Raw genomic sequence first — 19,076 nt, forward strand, 5'->3', positions numbered from 1 at the left:
AGAAGGAGGGCATCAGGAGTCAAGGACACAACATAGTCCTGTTCTTGAGAGCCAGGATCTAGCACGGTCACAGCTTAGCCAAAGTGTAGCATAGCCTAGATCTGGCTATTTCTCAGTAAATGAGTCACTAAGAAGCACGGGCAGGGAGACATTGACATTCCAAGGGGATAGTGACAAAGAAGAATTAGTTTTGGAGGACTGTCAGGTATGTGCCATGCACTTTACTCTTCACAAAAAGTCATTCAGTCAGTACTAACAAAGGAACTCCATGTAACTAATTGAATCCCTAAATTCAGAAAGGAAAAGGCTTTTTAGTTTCTTTAATTGGTTGTTCCAAAGTGTTTATGTGTGTTCCTTTTTTAAAATTGGGATTAATATTTTGAGTACTTATTACAAGAGGGAGAAATTTTTTAAACCTTTGGTGATTACTGTTTAACTATTTAAGCTGTCATTAAGACAAAGTTTGAAAGCTAATATACTGTGATCACAATAAAATGATTTAAAAATGTGTTTTTTATTTATAGGATTCTCAAATGGTGGTAGACTCCTTCAAGTCTGGCTTTGAACCTCCAGGAGACTTTCCATTTGAAGATTACAGTCAGCATATTTACAGAACCATTTCAGATGGTACCATCAGTGCATCCAAACAGGAGGGTGGCAAGATGGATGCCAAGTCCACAGTAGGGAAGGCCAAGGGCAAACTCTGGCTCTTTGGGAAGAAGCCAAAGGTAAAAACCCAGAATCCCTATGTGCTGATCATACTCTTACTTAGTCAGAAGTTAAGTTAAAAATGATGCTGGGTGGATAATAATTGCCACTGATAGAGGAATAATTTCATCCAGCTTGAATGGCCCACTAGTTATAAAACAGTCTTAAATCTTATATTGAGCTATTTATAATGTGGAAGAATTAACTATGTTTTAATATCTAGTTAAATTACATGTTTTAAAAATTCCTCTGCATATGTTTCTGTGAGAATCTAAGGCAGTGTTTTACCATTTTTACTTACTATTACAATGGAAATTCTTAGTTGGAATGGATAAAACTAGCTGATAATAAATGTCAAGTTAGATGTTACAGCTCATACTACTATAACTTTATTACCCGTGTGTACTTTTAATGTGAAGGGCTCAGAGAACCTCAGCTTCTCTAGTTACTAAGAGAATCTCAATCTTAACTTCTTGTCAAACTCCAGATTTTGATGTGCTGTTAATTTTAGAAAGCTAAACATAGCTTAACACATGAATAAATGGAGTACATGAGTGCTTCATATTTCTGTTAATTTACTGATTGTGCCATACCAGTAAGGGGGGATGGAGTCCTTCAGTCTGGTATGCTGTACTTTCTAAAGTACACTTACTTACTTAATTCATTGCTTTGATCTTGGCATATGAAGGTATATAACATTTAACTCAAATTACCTATCTATTAAGTGTCTTTAACTCGGGCTTTACCTATGCTTTTAATAATACTGTCCAGTCAAGAAGTTGAGCGGTGAGACCTGTTGGTCACAGCAGAGTAGCTAGAGCAGCTTAGAAAGATACAGATACCAGGACTTACTTAAGAAGAGACAGCCTGAGACCAATGAAGAGACTTTTTTTTATTTTTTGCCTATTTATGGTAATTAGCGGTTTTAGGAGTATTCTGTGTGATAACTAAGTATAGCAGCTGCCTTTATCTCTTGACAACTACAAGTTAAATATAACCCTTACAGGAATCCATTATGGTGCTAATATGCTAGAATCCAGAATAATTTTTTAATCTAGGTTGTATTGTTCTCTCTAACATAATTTGTGTACTCTATTTTAACCTATTAGCTTGTTAAAAGAAGTGAAGTCATATTGTTTAAAAGTAACTGACTTTTAAAAGATAGTTTTGGCAAATTTATGTTTACTCTCTATTTTCATAGAAAATTTTATTTGAAGTGTATTTTGTGAAAAATATGTTGCCAGAAATAGAATTTTCATTTAGGAAAAAACAAAACTATTCACATTTGGCTTATTGATTCCTTTCTTTATTTCCATATTAGCCACAGTCCCCACCCTTAACCCCTACTAGTTTATTCACATCCAGTACTCCTAATGGGTCCCAGTTTCTCACATTCTCCATTGAGCCCGTGCATTATTGTATGAATGAAATAAAAACAGGGAAGCCCAGAATTCCTTCTTTCAGAAGCCTCAAAAGAGGGGTAAGTTTAATAATGGGTTGAAATGCATGATGGCCTAATTGTGTGTGTAGTGTGGCTTTTTCAATACTCTCCACCCTCATTATAAGGCTCTCCTATAAATGCGTAGTTTATAGTCTCCACAGAATGAAGTACAGCTGCCCTCAAGTAAAAACAACTCCTCTTTATAACATTTGAAATATTCAACCATAAAAAAAATGGTATTATAAAGAGGGTGCTGGGTACAATCATATTTTAGCTTATTTTTTTTTGTTTATGTGAAATCATATGTCCACCATTGTCTTGTAACGTATTTACATTTTTAAGACTTTCAGTAATTTGTCACTGGAGATGCTCTTGTAATGAATTGTCACTAATGCTGACTTCACCTACCAATTTTATAGTCTTGTTTTGTTGACAGTAAAATGTCAAGCTTGATTTTAATTGCCCTACTTTTAGATGCGTAACATAAAATTTCTAAAACCTTAATAAAAAAAAAACTGTAAAAGCCAATATGGTGGTGGAACACACCTTGTAATTCCAGCACCTGGAAGGCTGAGGCAGGGGAAGTAGAATTTGAGGCCAGTCTTGGTTACATGTGGACTTCAAAACCAGTCTTGGCTGTATAGAGAAATGGTATCTCCAAAAACAAACAAACAAACAAACAAAGATAATAAGTATATTAAATGCAAAGTGTTATATGTAAGGTTGATATATTAGAAGATATTAAGTTATAAGCCTATAAAATATTTAAGTATTATTAGTAGTGTTCATATGAAATTTGTTTTCTTTAATAACAACAAAAAATCCATTTCATTAAGAATTTTTCCTTCACTCTTTTAATTGACCAGCTTTAGACATCTCCTATTCCTAAGAGTACTCTACAAATGGACATGTATAGATTAGTAAAACTCAAATGCATTATTAAACTGTCTCTTATCAATGACGGTTACACTACTAATAGATAGTGTGCTACTCTACTATGTTAGTAAGGCTAATTTTTCTTTTTCTTGGTTCTGGATTGAGCCTAGGTCTTTTTGTATATGAAGCACTTAACTGTATCACTAAACTAACCTCTTAGGTAGTATTCTTAGTTATATAGCTGTAATTTAGGTTAATTTGTAGGATTTTTAGCCATTTGAAAGACATAGGTGTGTGTGTGTATATATATATATATATATATATATATATATTATATATATATATCTCATCCAATTATGAACGTTTTATTGGCTAATACAGTAATGGTGTGCTCTTTCCCTTCTGTGGCTTTTCCCAAAATTAAACTGCATTTTAGCCACCTGAAGAACAAAATGTATTTGTTTAGGACAGGCTCACATTTTTTATCTATCTATTAGTATGACAGGCTTCACTGATGGCAATAATGCAGAAACTATCCTAGAGTAACTTCTTCCCCTTTCAACTCTCTTTTCCCCTCAACTTAGTAAATGAAAGTGGGTAATAGGGGCCCCACAGATAAGTTTGTTTTTATGGACAAGCATCCTTGATGTCAGTTTGGAAAGCTTTTATTCTTGCTAGAGAGATTTATTTGGGATTTCTTTTGCTGTATTATTCCTAAATTGCTTCTCATGCATATATGAAGTAAATTTAATTATAAGAAAAAAAGTTAAAGCAGTTAGAACTATAAGGCCTGGAGGAGACTTTAAGTGTGTGCTGTTCTTATTGAACAATTTGCAGCACTTAAAAATTGTTAGCTGGCTCATTATTTTTATTTTCACGTGTTGCTTTAATTTAAATAGTCATACAGTGTTTTTATAATTTTGGAAAACTGAAATCTCCACGTCTTAGTTACCATAATAACGAAGAAGGCAGTCTACACGGTAGACACTAGGACAGATGACCCCACTGGCGGATGAGAGGGCAGCAGGGAGGAAAGTGTTTATCTTGGGTGGAGGAGGTTAAGTTTTGACTGGTCTTTGGAAGTTTACTAGATAAAATTTAAATACTAGCAATGGAGTTGTTTTCTTTCTACTCAAGATTTACGTGAGGAAAGTAAACCTTAATAAACTGGTATATTTACAAGTATTTCAGTCTAGCAAGTTTACAGTTTTTTAAAATTGGAAAACTGTTAGATCAGGGCATTGTTTTTGAGTTTTACAGTGGTACCGCTGAATCTATTCTAAGGTTAAGGTTCTATAATTGCCTTCTGTGAGGTCAAGTTCTAAGTTTCAGTGGGTGTTTTGGGAAATACACCCAAATTTGACTGCTTAACATACTTACATTTTTAAAACCATAACTACTTTTCTTTTGTTTTCATATACATCCCTTTTTAAAGCAGTAGAATTACCCAGCTTATAATAGGAGTTATGGTTGTGTTTAACTATATTCATAATCTTACATAGTTTTAGAGTTACTCTTTTAAGCTTTTATATATATTCAAAAATATAGTTCCCAGGGTTTTGGCATGTTTTAAGATGAAACACGCCTAGTTATTTCGTCCCTTTATTTAATGTTAATTCTCTTGTATTCTGTAGTACCTTAAGATGCAGTGATTATATGAAATTTTCTAATTTGTAAACTATTTCTATATGAAGCTCTGGTATTTTGCATTGAACATGCGCTACTTTAAAACAAATTATATTTCTACTATTTAAACAGAGAACTTTAATTTTCAGTGAACTACAAATTGATTTTCTGATTGTTAATAAAACTAGATATTCTAAAAATGTAAACATTTGCTGTTAGCTTAATTATCCTGTTTTCTCTAAAAGATTAAAATGTAAATTAGGAAAATAATTATATCACTCAGTAGTGAAAATTAATATAAAAGATAAGGGAACTCATTTGACTAGTTTATTCTTGTCATTTGCAATTTTGTTAAAGAATACTGTGAATATCTTCCTTAATTTAAACCTTTCTATTTTTATCACTGAATTTTGTGATAGCAAAATAATTTGATTATTTTCTTCTTAAACTACTGACAGTCTAAAGAATGTTAAGCTTAGTTTAGAAAGACAATGGGTAACAAATGTCATCTCTTTGTCATAATCATTAATACACATGGCCAACTCATCAGAGATAAGGGGTAGATATTTTTGCTAGATATTTATTAAATTTCTTCCAATTTTTATATGAAATTTTATCTGGCATCTATTTCCTTCCTTAAATTATGATTTAAAAAACAGAGGAAATGCTATTTTTATGAGTTGTACTGGGGAATTGAACTCGTAGCCTTGCACATGTGAGGCAAATAGCCTGTGGCTGACATGTGTCTCCAGGCCCCCAAAATGAAAACATTTTAAGACTAGCTCAATGTGACTTGTAAAGCTTGATGCATATTCTAGGCCACTGTGTGTGTGCGCGCGCGCTTGTGTGTGTGTACTCATGTGTGATACATTTTTGTGCCATTGCAGAATTCTGTTGTCAAAATGGTTTGTGATATTTTTGATTTTATAAGAGCCTCTGTAGTTGATCTCTTCAGACTGTTCATATCTTCTGAAAGGATAAATCTTTAAGTTTGCTAAAATCAAAGGAATTAGGAATTCAGTGCTATTTTTCAGGCACATGGATTTTAGAATGAAACCGTAAAAATAGGAAATTTATTTTCAAAGCAAAACCTAACCTATATCTTTATGTCTAATAAGTATATAGAGAGAATTTGGTACAGGTTAAATCATTTGTTATTTCTCTTTTAAATAGCACCTTAAGAATGTTACCTTTGCCAAACTTTGATATATTTAAATCCAAAATAATGTTTTGAAGTATAAAACCAAAAGGTGATGCTTTCTTTAGTGCTTTGGCAAGGACATTCTAGTTTTTAAACTTTTCGTAGATTTCCTTTGAAATGGCTAACACTAGATCTTCTTGACCCAACACTTTTCAACTATCAGTGCTTCTGAAAATGAATGATATGAGTTAATGCCTTCATAAAATTATCCTTAAAGGAGAATATATGATTACTAGAAGGATGATTTAATTTTGCGTTTTAGTTAAATTTAGAAAATATCTGCCCATTATCAGTGTGTGCTTTCCTTTCTTTTTTTCTTTTTTTGTGCAAGTAATTTGCTTTCCCAAATGTGCTTAAAACTTTTTTTTTTTTTTTTTTTTTTTTTTTTTGGCAGAATTGTTTGGATTGTAAAGTGTACATAATTTATTTTAATATTGTAAAATTATAGGCTATTGCATCTTCTGTATTATGATTTCATGTGAATAATTTACCATTTCTTTCTGTTTTCCATTGAACTATTCAGTGGTCGGTGAAGATGGTAAGCCCCGTGTGCTGATCTATATACTGTGCCAACATTAAATAATCTCAAAACATTGTTTTATTTAATTCAGAACAAGTGTTAAGTACATTTCACATTTTCAACTTGTGTGTTTTTTTCTTCTTATAATTTAATCCATAGTCCAACATTTGCCAATAACTTTTGGGTGTCATAGATTAGACAATAATGTGGTTAGCTGTCATCAACCCATCAACTTCTTAAATGTTATTGGATGGAGTTCATGTCATGTTAAAGAGAATGTAAATTTTTTTTAGTAAAATTTTCAAAGTTACATGGTAGAGCAAAAGTTCATGTTGTACAGAAGTAAAATTCAGAAAATTTTTTTTCTCTTTAAATTGACTTTTTTAAAAGGTCATACTAGTTTAATGTTTACTTTATCATAAGAATTATTAGCTTTGTCTAAAAAAAAAGTTAATTTCATTATGGATTCAGTGCTTTGTTCAGAAGCACAGGTAATCTGTTTTGTGTGTGAGTGTGTGTATGTGTGTGTGTGTGTGTCCCCATCCCTCAATGTTTGAGATGTACCTATATACATTTATTCACACAAATTGATGAATTTATATTAAGAATTAACCTCCAAATTATTGGGCACTTGCACAGAAAATTATGCACTCAGATTTAGGAAGCAGATTAATATTTTAGACATTTGTAGTTGAGACTTGTGTAAGTTCCTTGATAGTAAGAGAGGTTGTTAAATGTCTTGCATGCTTTTTTTTTTTTTTTTTAGGGATAAACTGATATTTGGAAATGGATAATGGCCAGTTTATTATACCCCAAATCCTATTACACTAAAGTATATTTCCTTAGATAACTTTCAAGCTTTTCAGAAACATTTTTCAAAACATAAATTAGGTTATCTTTGTATTATTACATAATAGTGTATAATCCTTGGTCCCAAAATTAGAATGAATCTGACAAATCACAGTGATCATTAACTAGTAAATTTGAAGAAATTTTATGTAGGAAACATTGCTAGTACACATTGGTGTTTGATATAAAACGAAAGCCACTTAGACAGGGGACCCTCTTTCAGTCATGCTTGTTGAATGCCCATAGTGTGTAGGCCACTGAGGAAAGATTGTCAGAGGTTCTTATTATTAATAAACTGTAACATTTGATCACAGCTTTTCCTGTAAGTGAGTTTCCTTTTGTTTAAAAGTAAATGATAACAGGCATGGAGAGGTGGCTCAGTGGTTAAGAGCTGCTCTTACAGAAGACCCAGGTTCTATTCCTAGCACTCACATGGTAACTCACAACTATCTGGAACTCCAGTTCCAGAGGATCTGATGCCCTCTTCTGGTCCTGTACCAGAGGGCTGAGGTGTATGTACAGACTTTGATGTGGGCAAACACCCATACACATAAAATAATTTGAAGGTAAATAAAGTGTCCTTGTACATAGTGTAATCAAGCTATTAAGCATATGGTAAAGGTATTAGTAGTAGCCCAAAGAGCAAGAATGCATTTTATTTTGTAAGCTTGTCACAACACTTTAAAATAATTGAACAGTATTCATGTTCAGTCATTTGGAGAAGAAAAATGAAAAATAGACATTAATTCATGGATTCAGTAGTTAATGATGGTTCTGTTACACTCACTAATGATGTAGCTCAAGTAACAATGACTAAAATAACATATAAGAGGAAAATGGAACCAATGTGGTGACACATTCTTGTGTCCCCAACACCAGGAGGCCTGGGAATTCTGGGCTGGGCTATACAATGAGGCATAGTCTTCAGTAAAAAAGACATCATTGATAGAAAAATCCACACCTATATACTAGCACTTTGTTCACTGAGATTCAGAAGCATTGAAACCTTTCTAACCAAGAAACCTTCCTAAAGGACTGTGTCAAGGCTGGGCATGGTATCACATGCTCATAATGGTTACACTTGAGGGATTGTGAAGCAGGAGCATCTGAGTTCAATTTACAGACCAAGTCTGCTGTCAGACAGGTTGTAGTGGCTCATGCCTTTAATCACAGCACTCTGGAGGCAGAGGCAGGAGAATCTCTGTGAGTTCCAGGACAGTCAGGGGCTGTCTCAACCAAGTAAAATAGAGAGAGAGGACAGTGGGATTCTATCTTTTAGAAACAGCTGAGGTATGTCATTCAGTTTTACAAAAAGAAGCTTGGAAGTGTATTCCATGTTATGAATATAATTTCCAATCAGTAGATTGTACCTTTAATTTTTAATGATAATGGTCTAATGTAATCATTCAAAAGCTATCTGTAGCATTGAAATGTGCTTCTTAAATCAGTTGTCTTTATGCGGTAAGTTGCTTATCTTGCTCAGTTATGAATTTTATATTTTTATTTAGCACATTCATTGTATTCAGAATGTCACGACAGTGGATTTTATTCCATAAGATTCTATGTAATTGTACATACACAGTAGTAATAAGATATTATAAATGAAAAATGTTACGTGTTCCCATTCTGTTGTTGCTGTAAGAAGACTCATGTGTTTATTTTGACTCTGCCAAGACTTGAAATAGTGTGGTGATAACAGTTATTACTCACTTGTATTTGGTGAGGTTTTTCTTTCTGCCTATTTTCATGTTTTTACAAGTATTAAAATTTAGGATCTTTTATTTTTACTAATATAAGTAGATTTTTTTAAAAGATTGAGGCTAAATAAAAATTGTCTTTTTTTTTTTTTCTTTTTATAAAAAGGTAAAGTTAAACACTAAAATATCTCAAAGTACCTCTAGTAATGACTTAGACTCTCTTTTCAGGGCCCAGCACTAGAAGATTTCAGTCATTTGCCACCAGAGCAGAGGCGGAAGAAGTTACAGCAACGCATCGATGAGCTTAACCGAGGGCTGCAGAAGGAGTCAGACCAAAAGTAGTGTTCCGTTATGCCCCTGTTGTTTCCTTTCAGGGTCTAATGTGAATAATGTGTATACATGATAAAAAGAATATTTCAAAGTCATTCATTCTGGGCTGGGGCTATAGTTCATGAGGGCCTGAGTTCAATCCCTATCGCAGCCCCATGCCCTAATTCATATATCCTAATTGAAACACTTTTAAAAACCTTTAAAAAAGATTTATATATTTTTATTTCATATGTTTGAGTGTTTTATCTGCATGGATATCCATGCACCACTTGTATGCTTGGTGCCTATGGAGGCCAGGAGACCTCTAAAACTGGAGTTACAATGGTTGTGAACCTCCATGTGAATGCTGGGAGTAGAACTTTTTTTTTTTTTTATGGAAAAATGTACTACCTAAACAAGAAAGTTTTATGACATATATTATTTAGGCAAAAATCAAATGTCAGATATTCTTTATTGTGGATTTTTATTAGTTGCTGTTGAGTTTCTTCCAAAAATTTATAAACATCAAAACAGAAACCCAAAACATGGTGATTCATTGTCAAGTGTAGTTTTGCCAGCACTACTTACCTCTTATATATTTTTTAAATTATAAATTGAGTTCAGTACAGTTGATTAAGGGATTATACACACGACTCCTCAAACATTTTACATGGAGCGTGTTGCTAAATCCTTCAAAATAGCTATTTTAGGTGGTTCTTACTATATAAGTGTATAGGTGCAACTTGGTTAGAAATTATGTAAACTACAGTAATAAGACAAGGGCAAAGTATAGGATGGGTTAGGAAAAGTCTTAACTGCTATTTTATAGCATTCTGTTGGTAATGAGGTAGGGTCTCCAGAAGTTTTGAGTGGGTGCTAGGACATCAGCAACTGTCTTAAAGGTCATTGAACCTTATATAATGGGTAGATCAGATATTAGAAGAGGAGACAAGGAAGAGACTTGTTAGAGAAATAATTTGTAGATACTGAGCTATAAAATTAATTGAAAAAGTAAGAAAAATAAATTTTGAATTGAAAGTAATGGTTTTGCTTATGTTTTGTGAAAAGTTCACACAGTGACTGGTTGAGTTTGGAAATAGACATCTAGAACTTAAGAAAAACTGGAGACAGACACTAGAGAATCATCTGAAGATCAGAACATTCTAAAGAGTGTAGGATGAGATGAGAAGAAACTTGTCATTTTATGTAACAGACATTTAAAAGTTGAACAATAGGAGAAGAAGCCAATGAATGATTGTTAAGAAAGCAGAGGCGAGGAAGAGAAATGGAAAATATAACCCCCAGGTCAAGAAGGAAAAGCCTATTCAGGAGTATTAGTCAAGTGCTAGTGTCAGACAGCACTGATTGGGCATAATCTAGAGTAATGTGACTAGAGAAGAGGAGGTAGGCTAAGAGGAATTGGCAAATAGCTGAAGGGGCACAGTTAAAGTTGGTATTGCTATTTCTAGCAGAGATGTGTGGGCGGACAGTGATGCTGTGGGAAATGAGATAAGGAATGCTGGTGCAATAATGATGCTGGTACAAATGTAATGAGCTTGATTTAGAGACAGGCATGGTGTCACACAGCTGTAATCCTAGCACATGGGAACATCAAGAATTTAAGGCCAACCTGGGCCACCTAATGAGACGCTGTTTCAAAATAAAGCTAAGTAATGAATTTGATTTGGAAACAATGAGTTTAAGAACAGTGCTGAATATTCTACTAGCTGTTTTTTAAGCCTTTGTATGCATAAGTTATGTAATAAGACCTGAGAATTTCTTTTTTGTATTAGAAATCTTTTAAATGTAAACACTCAGGTACACTCATGTTTTAGAAGTTCTTAAATTACTGACTGTATATACATAGTTACATACGTACATGCCTACATACATGATAAATATATACATACATTCAACAAACATACATACATACATACATACATACATACATACATACATACATACATACATGGTCACCCTTATGTGCATTGTCTTTATTAGGGTACATTTGTCTGAACTTAGAAATGTGACTTTTTAAGGTTGAGATAAACTTTAGTCCCCATTGAAACTCAAATGAAAGTCTTAAGTGGATGTTTAATTTTGTGGTTTCCTTTTGTTTCTCAGAGAAGCACTCAACAAAATGAAGGATGTGTATGAGAAAAATCCACAAATGGGGGATCCAGGAAGTTTGCAGCCTAAATTAGCAGAGACCATGAATAACATTGACCGTTTACGAATGGAAATCCACAAGAATGAGGTACATTTGTTAACTCAGCAGTCTGAGATGAAAGTATATTTTTCAATATTTTATAAGCTTTATTGCGATAGATTGGATTTTGCCAGATTTATATACCAATATTGAAGTTTAATTTTAGAATTTATGAACTGAAAGTATCATGATGGTATGTAACTATCAAATTAACAGCCTACTGATTTTGTTATTTGAACCTTCATATAAAACTAAACATATTGTTGTTTTATTTTTTTTAAATCAACTATAAAATTAATCACTGTCTGCATTGGAATAGAATTTCTCTAAAAATGAAAGTCTCAAAGCACATTTAAATTTAGGGTGCCTTAGGAGCTTTAGACTTACTGAGTGTCGTTCTTTGTCTTTCCTCTGAAGGCGTGGCTCTCTGAAGTTGAAGGCAAGACGGGCGGGAGAGGAGACAGAAGACACAGCAGTGACATAAATCACCTTGTGACGCAGGGCAGAGAAAGGTCGGGGTTTCGTCCCATTTTCATTTTTAGTTTCATTACTCATTTAATTTTCATCCATTAGTAAGTTTGGTGTTAAATAACTTAAGTCTTTTGAAACTATTTTGTACTTTAGGTAATGGTTGTAGGTAAACTGGAAATTTTCATCTTGTTAATTCTAATTTATTGCATCCCCGAGAACCTAAGAATAAAAATAACAACAACAAAAACTAGTAGGCCTAGGGGCCTAGGAACCTCAGGGATGGGAGAGAATCCCTTAAGGTTTTTTGGGAGTTTGTTAGCTTATGGTGGGGGGGGGGGGGGTTGAAGGGGTGCTGTCAAATTGCTTCCAGTTTAGTGAAGAAGGAGCTATATCTTGGTTTGGACAGTTTTCAGCTTAGCTTTTGCAAGACCTCTGTACTGCTAATATGTCTTCTATAGTATAATGTGCTTTGTTTTGTTTCCTGTTGTTTAAAAAAAAAATGAGTGAACTGGGCTTCATCTTAATATCCAGATATTGATTTACTAATTACAACGTAATTCAAGCATTTCCATTTTATGTATTTCCTTAACCTCAGTTTCCTAAAAGCACAGAATGGAACTTAAAACACCCACTGTACAGAGTTATTGTTAACAAAGGGAATGGTATAAGGCAGCTAATAATGAAATACCTGATCATAGTGTGCATCTCACAGTGTGAGTACCTCCTGTCCAGCTCCTGTCTCTTTGGGAAAGAGTTCTTAAGTTGTCCAGAAAGATTTACAGACAGCTGGTTTTTGTTATTAAGTTAAAAACTCAGGTTAAATGGGTTTAGTTTTTCTAGTATATGTGATTTTAAAATGTGGCTTTCTAACTTACCTAGGAGTGCTGCTTAAATTGCCTGGGCATGCATGTATGTGTGCGTATTCTATCCATTCTTTTCTTTAATCAGTTGGAAATTATCTTATTTGGATTTGGAGTTTAAGTAACAATGAATTCTTGTACTGTCTTGAAGGAAGAATGGGCTTTGTTCAACAATTTAAGGAATAGCCTAGGTAATATTCTCAGGACTGTGTTTGTTTCTACCTCTTGGCTGTCGCCCCACTGTACTGGGTTTCTTTCGAGGTTCCATCTCACTTTTTTAAAGCTTGCAGTTTTCCTCCAGGTTCAAGGAGAAAAGGAAGTGAGCTTCTCTTGGGGCAGTTGTGGGCAGAGCACATCTATCCAATGTGTGCGGGAGCCCTAGTGAGCTGCTCATCTGTACATTTGTTGTGCTCATGGCTTCTCATGAGCTGGGTCACAAACAGCCTCACTGTGGACTGAACATAGACCTGGGTGAATCTGCTGAGGAGTATCTCTGATATTAGAGAACTAGTGTCTCCTACATTGTTGCATTTCATCTGTAGATCCTGTAACAGTGTTTACAGAGCTTTGCTCCAGAACATTGTAATCTTTTACATGTTTTCTTCAGGATATTAAGTGAAAAAACATTTTATATTACTACAAGCAATTTACATAGTTATGTTTGAAAACAGGACTCAGTATGGAAGTATGTCATTAGATATAAAAATTAGATACCTAATTTCTCCTGAGACCAACTTATAAATAATACACAAAGAGTTCTTATGTTTGTGATATGTGATCAGAGATACTCTCATGGTTTTTAGTCCTGAGGGAAGTTACACTGACGATGCAAACCAAGAAGTCCGTGGGCCACCGCAACAACATGGGCACCACAGTGAATTTGATGATGAATTTGAAGATGATGATCCCTTGCCTGCTATTGGACACTGCAAAGCTATCTACCCTTTTGATGGTATGGTGTTCTTAATATGTAATATTTGATAAAAATCGGTACCTCATAGTCAAAATATGTCATTCATTTTAGTATGCTTAGCTAGATGATACCTTATCAGAAAATTACATTCCTGGTCCATTAATTGCATAGTTTTTTTTTTTTTTTTTTAAACTATGAGTATAGTATTACCCCCACCTCTGCACACACAGCTAATGTATGTATGGTCATGTATGATGCCAGAATCCTGGTGCAGATGATCAGCTATCAGGTCTGGGTCATAGAGAATTTGAACATGTAGCTGAAGCCAGGAAGCAAATGGTTTTCATTCACTTCATTGCAGCTAAATAATATCAAGAGCCAGGCGTAAGGCATGGCTGACTGCTATCATTGAGTCCTGATTCTACAGGTTTCCTCTTCAGTTGACAGGAATGCTAGCTTCTGCCTGTCATGGCTGGAGAACAGCTTTGGGGCCCTCTCTGCAGACTCTTATTAAACAGTCCTCTTCTTCAACTAATAGAAGAGCAAAATAGCATCATTATGAACAGTTATGAAATGCTTTATAACGTTACACCTTCCTCCGTGTGTTGGTTTTACAATTGAGTGAGGTCAAATCTAGTTACTCTTCATTTTTATAGAATATATTTAAAGGGAAAGGGAGATCTCCTAGTGGGTAAAGGCACTTGTCACCAAGCCTGGGGACCTAACTAACGAAGTTTGTTCCCAGGGACCCACATGGTAGAAGAAAACTGATGCCTGAAGTTGTCCTCTGATCCCCACACTTACCCAAAGCACATGCTTACTCACATATATGCACACACACACAAATATAATAGGATTTCCATTTTTATGTATTTGGGCAGTATACATATATGTATGCTTGCACATTTGTGGATACATATGTGTACATGGGTGCTTGTTCATGTAGAAGCCTGAGACTGGTGTTAGGAGTCACCCTTAATTGTTCTTCCACTTTATTCAAGAGTCTTTCCGTGGAACCTAGAGCTCTTTGATAAGGCTGATCTGGCTATCCAGCTTTCTACAAGGAGCCCCTCTGTATATGCTCTTTCTTTCACTCCCTACTATTTTCCTGATCCATACTTCACGAAGCTTTTAAATAGGCACTGCTTCAATTTGGGGGAAAGAGTTAGAATTGTGAAATAATGCTTAGACTGCCCTATTAAATTACATAGTGCTGTGGCAGTTACCGAATCTGTTACACAGCAGGAGATTGTAAGCAGCCTCATGGACTTAATATGTGGTTCAGATGAGAATGTGTATAATTATGTGAAGTAAACTGGAAAACATTACAAGAAGGACGCTGCTTGTGACATTGGGCTCTTGCCTCTAGGTACAGTGAATTTAGTAGTAGTTCGTATTAGTATGCTTGTATTTGTAACTTTAATAAGAATTATTGCAGTGCTTTAATTGTTTGTGCTTTGAAAACTTTCACCTAGGGCATAATGAAGGTACTCTGGCAATGAAAGAAGGTGAAGTTCTGTACATTATTGAAGAGGACAAAGGTGATGGATGGACAAGAGCCCGGAGACAGAATGGCGAAGAAGGCTATGTTCCCACGACATACATAGATGTAACTCTAGAGAAAAACAGTAAAGGTGCAGTAACTTACATCTAAACTAACCAAGCATCTTTGTGCCATGTATAACATAAAATGACAACATTCCACAGGTCAGAAAAACCAAAAAGTCAAGGGCATCCTGATTTATTGTTCACTATGTGAGCTGAGTGCAGGCCTGATCAGAGAGATGTGAATATTGCCACAAGAACTCTCTTTGACGCCTTACCGTTCAAGTGATGTTGGTGTGGAAGCTTAATTGATGCCTTTTGCTTTCTGTCCTGCCTAAGTGTGTGTAAAGGATGTGTGCTTTTTCTGCCTTATAAATAATAGATGTGATCATTAGGCAAGAATCATAGGTAGAATGTCCCCTGACTCCTTCACTTCAGAAACAGCAGTGACCATTGAATTGAAGTAGACAAACCTGCTCTGAGCTTCAGAGAGCTGATTCCCAGGAGCACCCCAACCTAGGAGCTTGAACATACAGCTTCAGGTTCTAGGATGAAAAGTAATAGTTGGATAATTGGGTAAAATATCAGTCATTGTCCTTGCTATTCTTAACTTGGTTTCCTAAAGAGAGAAAGTGAATACCTAGTATATAGTCTATTTAATTTGAGCTCATCACAGCATCACAGGATAAATCACCTGGTGGAGCTTGTATGCAAATAACAGCACTGAGACCTGAAAATATTTTCAGGTCTACTGGTAATTTTCAATGATGTACAGAGTTCATTCCAAGTTAATCTTAAACTTGTACTTTTCACTTGAAAATGTCTTTTAGGAATATTACATTAGTGCTTATTTACCATTTGACAGTTACTCATTGAAGAAATTGAACTTAATTCAATGAAGATAGAGGGCAATCTAAAATGGAGGAAAGTGCTGGCAATGTTTACTCTTAGAGGAGAAACATTTTTTTTTTTTTTTCTACTAAGATGAAAGAAGACCTCTATACCACCATTGAGGGCTTCGTTTTAGTGGGATCATCTACTGTCAGAGTAGATACCATTTTTCCAATGTATCGCCACGAGCATCTGTTGGAATCATTGTCCAATAAAGAGTTGTACAGTGTAGTTGTCATGTGGCCACACCCTAGTGTTCATTGGGTGGGGAAGTAAAGGGAGGAAGCAGTAACACTGGCCTTTGCTCATATCTTATGTTTCAAAGTTGTCTGGTGTTTTTAGTAGCTGACTATGAAACACTTTTAGGAACATTTGGGATGGACACTTTAAACTGAATGCCCCTTTTGGTCTTACCAAAGGTCTTCAGTAATTGTTTTTTTCTTTTTCCTCCTGGACTGCAGGTTCCTGAAGAGGGTTTCTGAGGAAATGGGCAAGATTTGAAGGAGGTTACATGCAGCTGCTTTTGGGGGGAGGGTATTAGAGTTGTCAGGCTCAAAGAGAAAGTGAGAGAAGCGAGTTGCATGAATGCATGCAGATTTTTTTTACTAACTTCATTTAGCATTTCCATACATTAAAAAAAAATCATTATAGGACCAGTCCTTAAATTCCTAGTTCACAGTTGCTCACATGGAAGAAGGGGAAAAGCCAGCAATGGCTGACCTCTTTTTTCATTTATTTTACTGATACCAAATCAGAAAGAATTCAGAGCTGTCTTAAAGTTTGTCTTACTTTGAGCTGTCCCAATAGGACTGTCTTCATCCAGCTCTGTTTTAATTGGCTTTTAGACTCGTCGTCTCTTAGAACCCTTGCGTTTGTCAGTGTCTGCCTGCGCCACCTCCGTGCTTGCTTAACACCCTATTGCATGTCTAGAGTGATCCGGGCTTAGATTTTTCAGGCATGTCCTTGTAATCCCCTGTTCTTGTCAAAGCCTCTGTTTCATTTTGCATTTGTAGTGCAAATCACTTTGTCAAACATCTCAGCACTAATGTTTCCATCTTAGTATTTGTGTATGCTGCTAAAACTTCCCCACTGCAAACATTCCAGTTTTGGCATTATGAAGACATAGTCTGTGAACCTGAAGTATTTATGATAAGAAAAAGAAAACATCTCTGCTCTAGCCTACAGCCCAGTTAAAGAACTCTGTGAAATGTGACACATCTTCAGCACCTCAGTCTGGGAAGATTCTAGTCAGCACTGAAGTCCTGGCATAATAAACACAGAGGATACGCACCACCACCACCGAAAGGACTGTTGTCAAAAGTCAGCTGCTTCCATTCAATGCTGCCTTAAACTCGAGTGCCTAAATCTGTTGATTGCCAACACCACCACTACAGTATCCCACAAAGGGCTTTATGTGCCAGCCAGCTCAGTGCTCCTCCTCTAACTGTGGCACGGCCACAGCTGTGATGTAGCCTCGGTAAGTGGCTTGTAGAGCTCTACCGTGTGCAGTGGTGCACCTTCAAATTTATGCATCAAACTAAAGACCTGTCCCAGTCCATTTTACTTTCATCAGTATATTTATGAGGAGTCTGATGGACCTTCCCCTTTTGTCTCTTAACGGGGTCATGACGATCTCATTTGATTACTAAAATGATAGTCTGTTTCCAAGTGATGCTTTTGTTTAAACCAGATAAAATTTAGTGAAACTTTGTAATGATCTATGTGCACTTTTACTTGTAAAATGGAAATTTCTGTATGTTTATACTTGTAAATATAATTGTCGTTAGTGCTCTCGTGGCTCATGTTGTCCTGCCTCACATTTGTGATTCTGTTAATGACTTGTACCTGAACTTATTTCTTAGTGGTCTTGTAATGGGGTGGGTGGGGTGGGAGGGTTATTTGTACCATTGAAGCTCCATTAATTTGGTTCTTTACTGTTTTGAGGGGAGAAAGAGAATGTGAAATGTTCAGTGTATTATTGGATTTCAAGCAATATTTTAGAAACTGTGTGACTGCTTTAATAATTTTTTCCAGTGCTATTTGAATCATAACTACCAGTTATACTAAAGCTGAATGACAATTATGTGAACATTAATGCCTTCATAAGATCAAGTCCACCACTGTTATGCAGCTGACATATAGTGTATTACCTTTGGGGCTAGTAAACTATAGTTTTAGATATTAAATCTCGTTACAGGGTTATTTATAGAATGTGACATTATTCTATACTGACAGACTACATGAAGTAGTTTTAAAAAGTAGTGCTATTTTTGTTTGAGAAGTTAGCAGTGAGAGGGAAATGTGGCCTGGCTGTGTTTGTCTTCTGTACAAAGCCTGAAGAGCTTATGTTTTTTGACTAACAATCACAGAAGGCAAAGTTCAAAGCTTTCTTGAAAAGAATTCTTTTAAAGCTATCATGTTTTTTCTAAAGCTTGGGTTTGCTTCCATAGGAGGCAAGTTCCTTCGTGTGGAGTAGTACAACCTGTGTATGTGTTAAAACATTTGAAAAGACACTTGTCCTTGCACAGTTTAAGTCATTCTTAAATCATTCTTAAACTTTGAACATGTGTGTCTAAAAGAAATCTCTTAATTTTGCAGTAATTTTCACGCTTTGTGCATATATTGATTTCTTAATGGTAAAATGCCTTGTTTATGATAGTGTTCTCTGTTGAGAATATTTTCATGGAATAAAACAATCTTTTCATGGTCAGTTAAGATGTGTACTTATGTTTTATTGCTGTTTGAACCAAAGTGATGTGATACTTCTTTTAAGTGAGATAGACTTCAGGTAACTCAAAGTATATGCTAAGTTCCTAAAGTGGGACAGTCTTTGGGAGAAGCCATTTTTGTCATTTCATTCTGGGTTTTAGTTTCTCCCAGACTTTGCTAAAAGAAAGAGTAGATGCTTAGTTAGAGTGAATTTAAATCAAGTATAATAATCCGAGTTTATTTTTATTCAG

The 19,076-nt window shown here is 35.2% G+C and overlaps 1 protein-coding gene across 3 annotated transcripts in view; it reads left to right on the top strand.

Annotated features, from left to right (window-relative positions):
• Window positions 1-18,831, top strand: part of Fnbp1l (formin binding protein 1 like) — a 75,693-nt gene extending 56,862 nt beyond the window's left edge. The window contains exons 9-17 of one of the 3 annotated variants that reach the window (XM_051185582.1): window positions 525-728; window positions 2,030-2,188; window positions 6,376-6,390; window positions 9,147-9,256; window positions 11,352-11,484; window positions 11,854-11,948; window positions 13,571-13,719; window positions 15,156-15,314; window positions 16,578-18,831. In XM_051185582.1, the coding sequence (XP_051041539.1) occupies window positions 525-728; window positions 2,030-2,188; window positions 6,376-6,390; window positions 9,147-9,256; window positions 11,352-11,484; window positions 11,854-11,948; window positions 13,571-13,719; window positions 15,156-15,314; window positions 16,578-16,585 (1,032 nt within the window). In that variant the 3' untranslated portion in view covers window positions 16,586-18,831. Of the gene's footprint in view, window positions 1-524; window positions 729-2,029; window positions 2,189-6,375; window positions 6,391-9,146; window positions 9,257-11,351; window positions 11,485-11,853; window positions 11,949-13,570; window positions 13,720-15,155 lie in introns of all 3 variants that reach the window. The other 2 variants (XM_051185581.1, XM_051185583.1) reach the window with 2 other exon arrangements.
• The last annotated feature ends 245 nt before the right edge of the window (window positions 18,832-19,076 follow it).

Source organism: Phodopus roborovskii, unplaced genomic scaffold (assembly GCF_943737965.1).
Source record: "Phodopus roborovskii unplaced genomic scaffold, PHOROB, whole genome shotgun sequence".
In the NCBI taxonomy this organism is placed as follows: domain Eukaryota; kingdom Metazoa; phylum Chordata; class Mammalia; order Rodentia; family Cricetidae; genus Phodopus; species Phodopus roborovskii.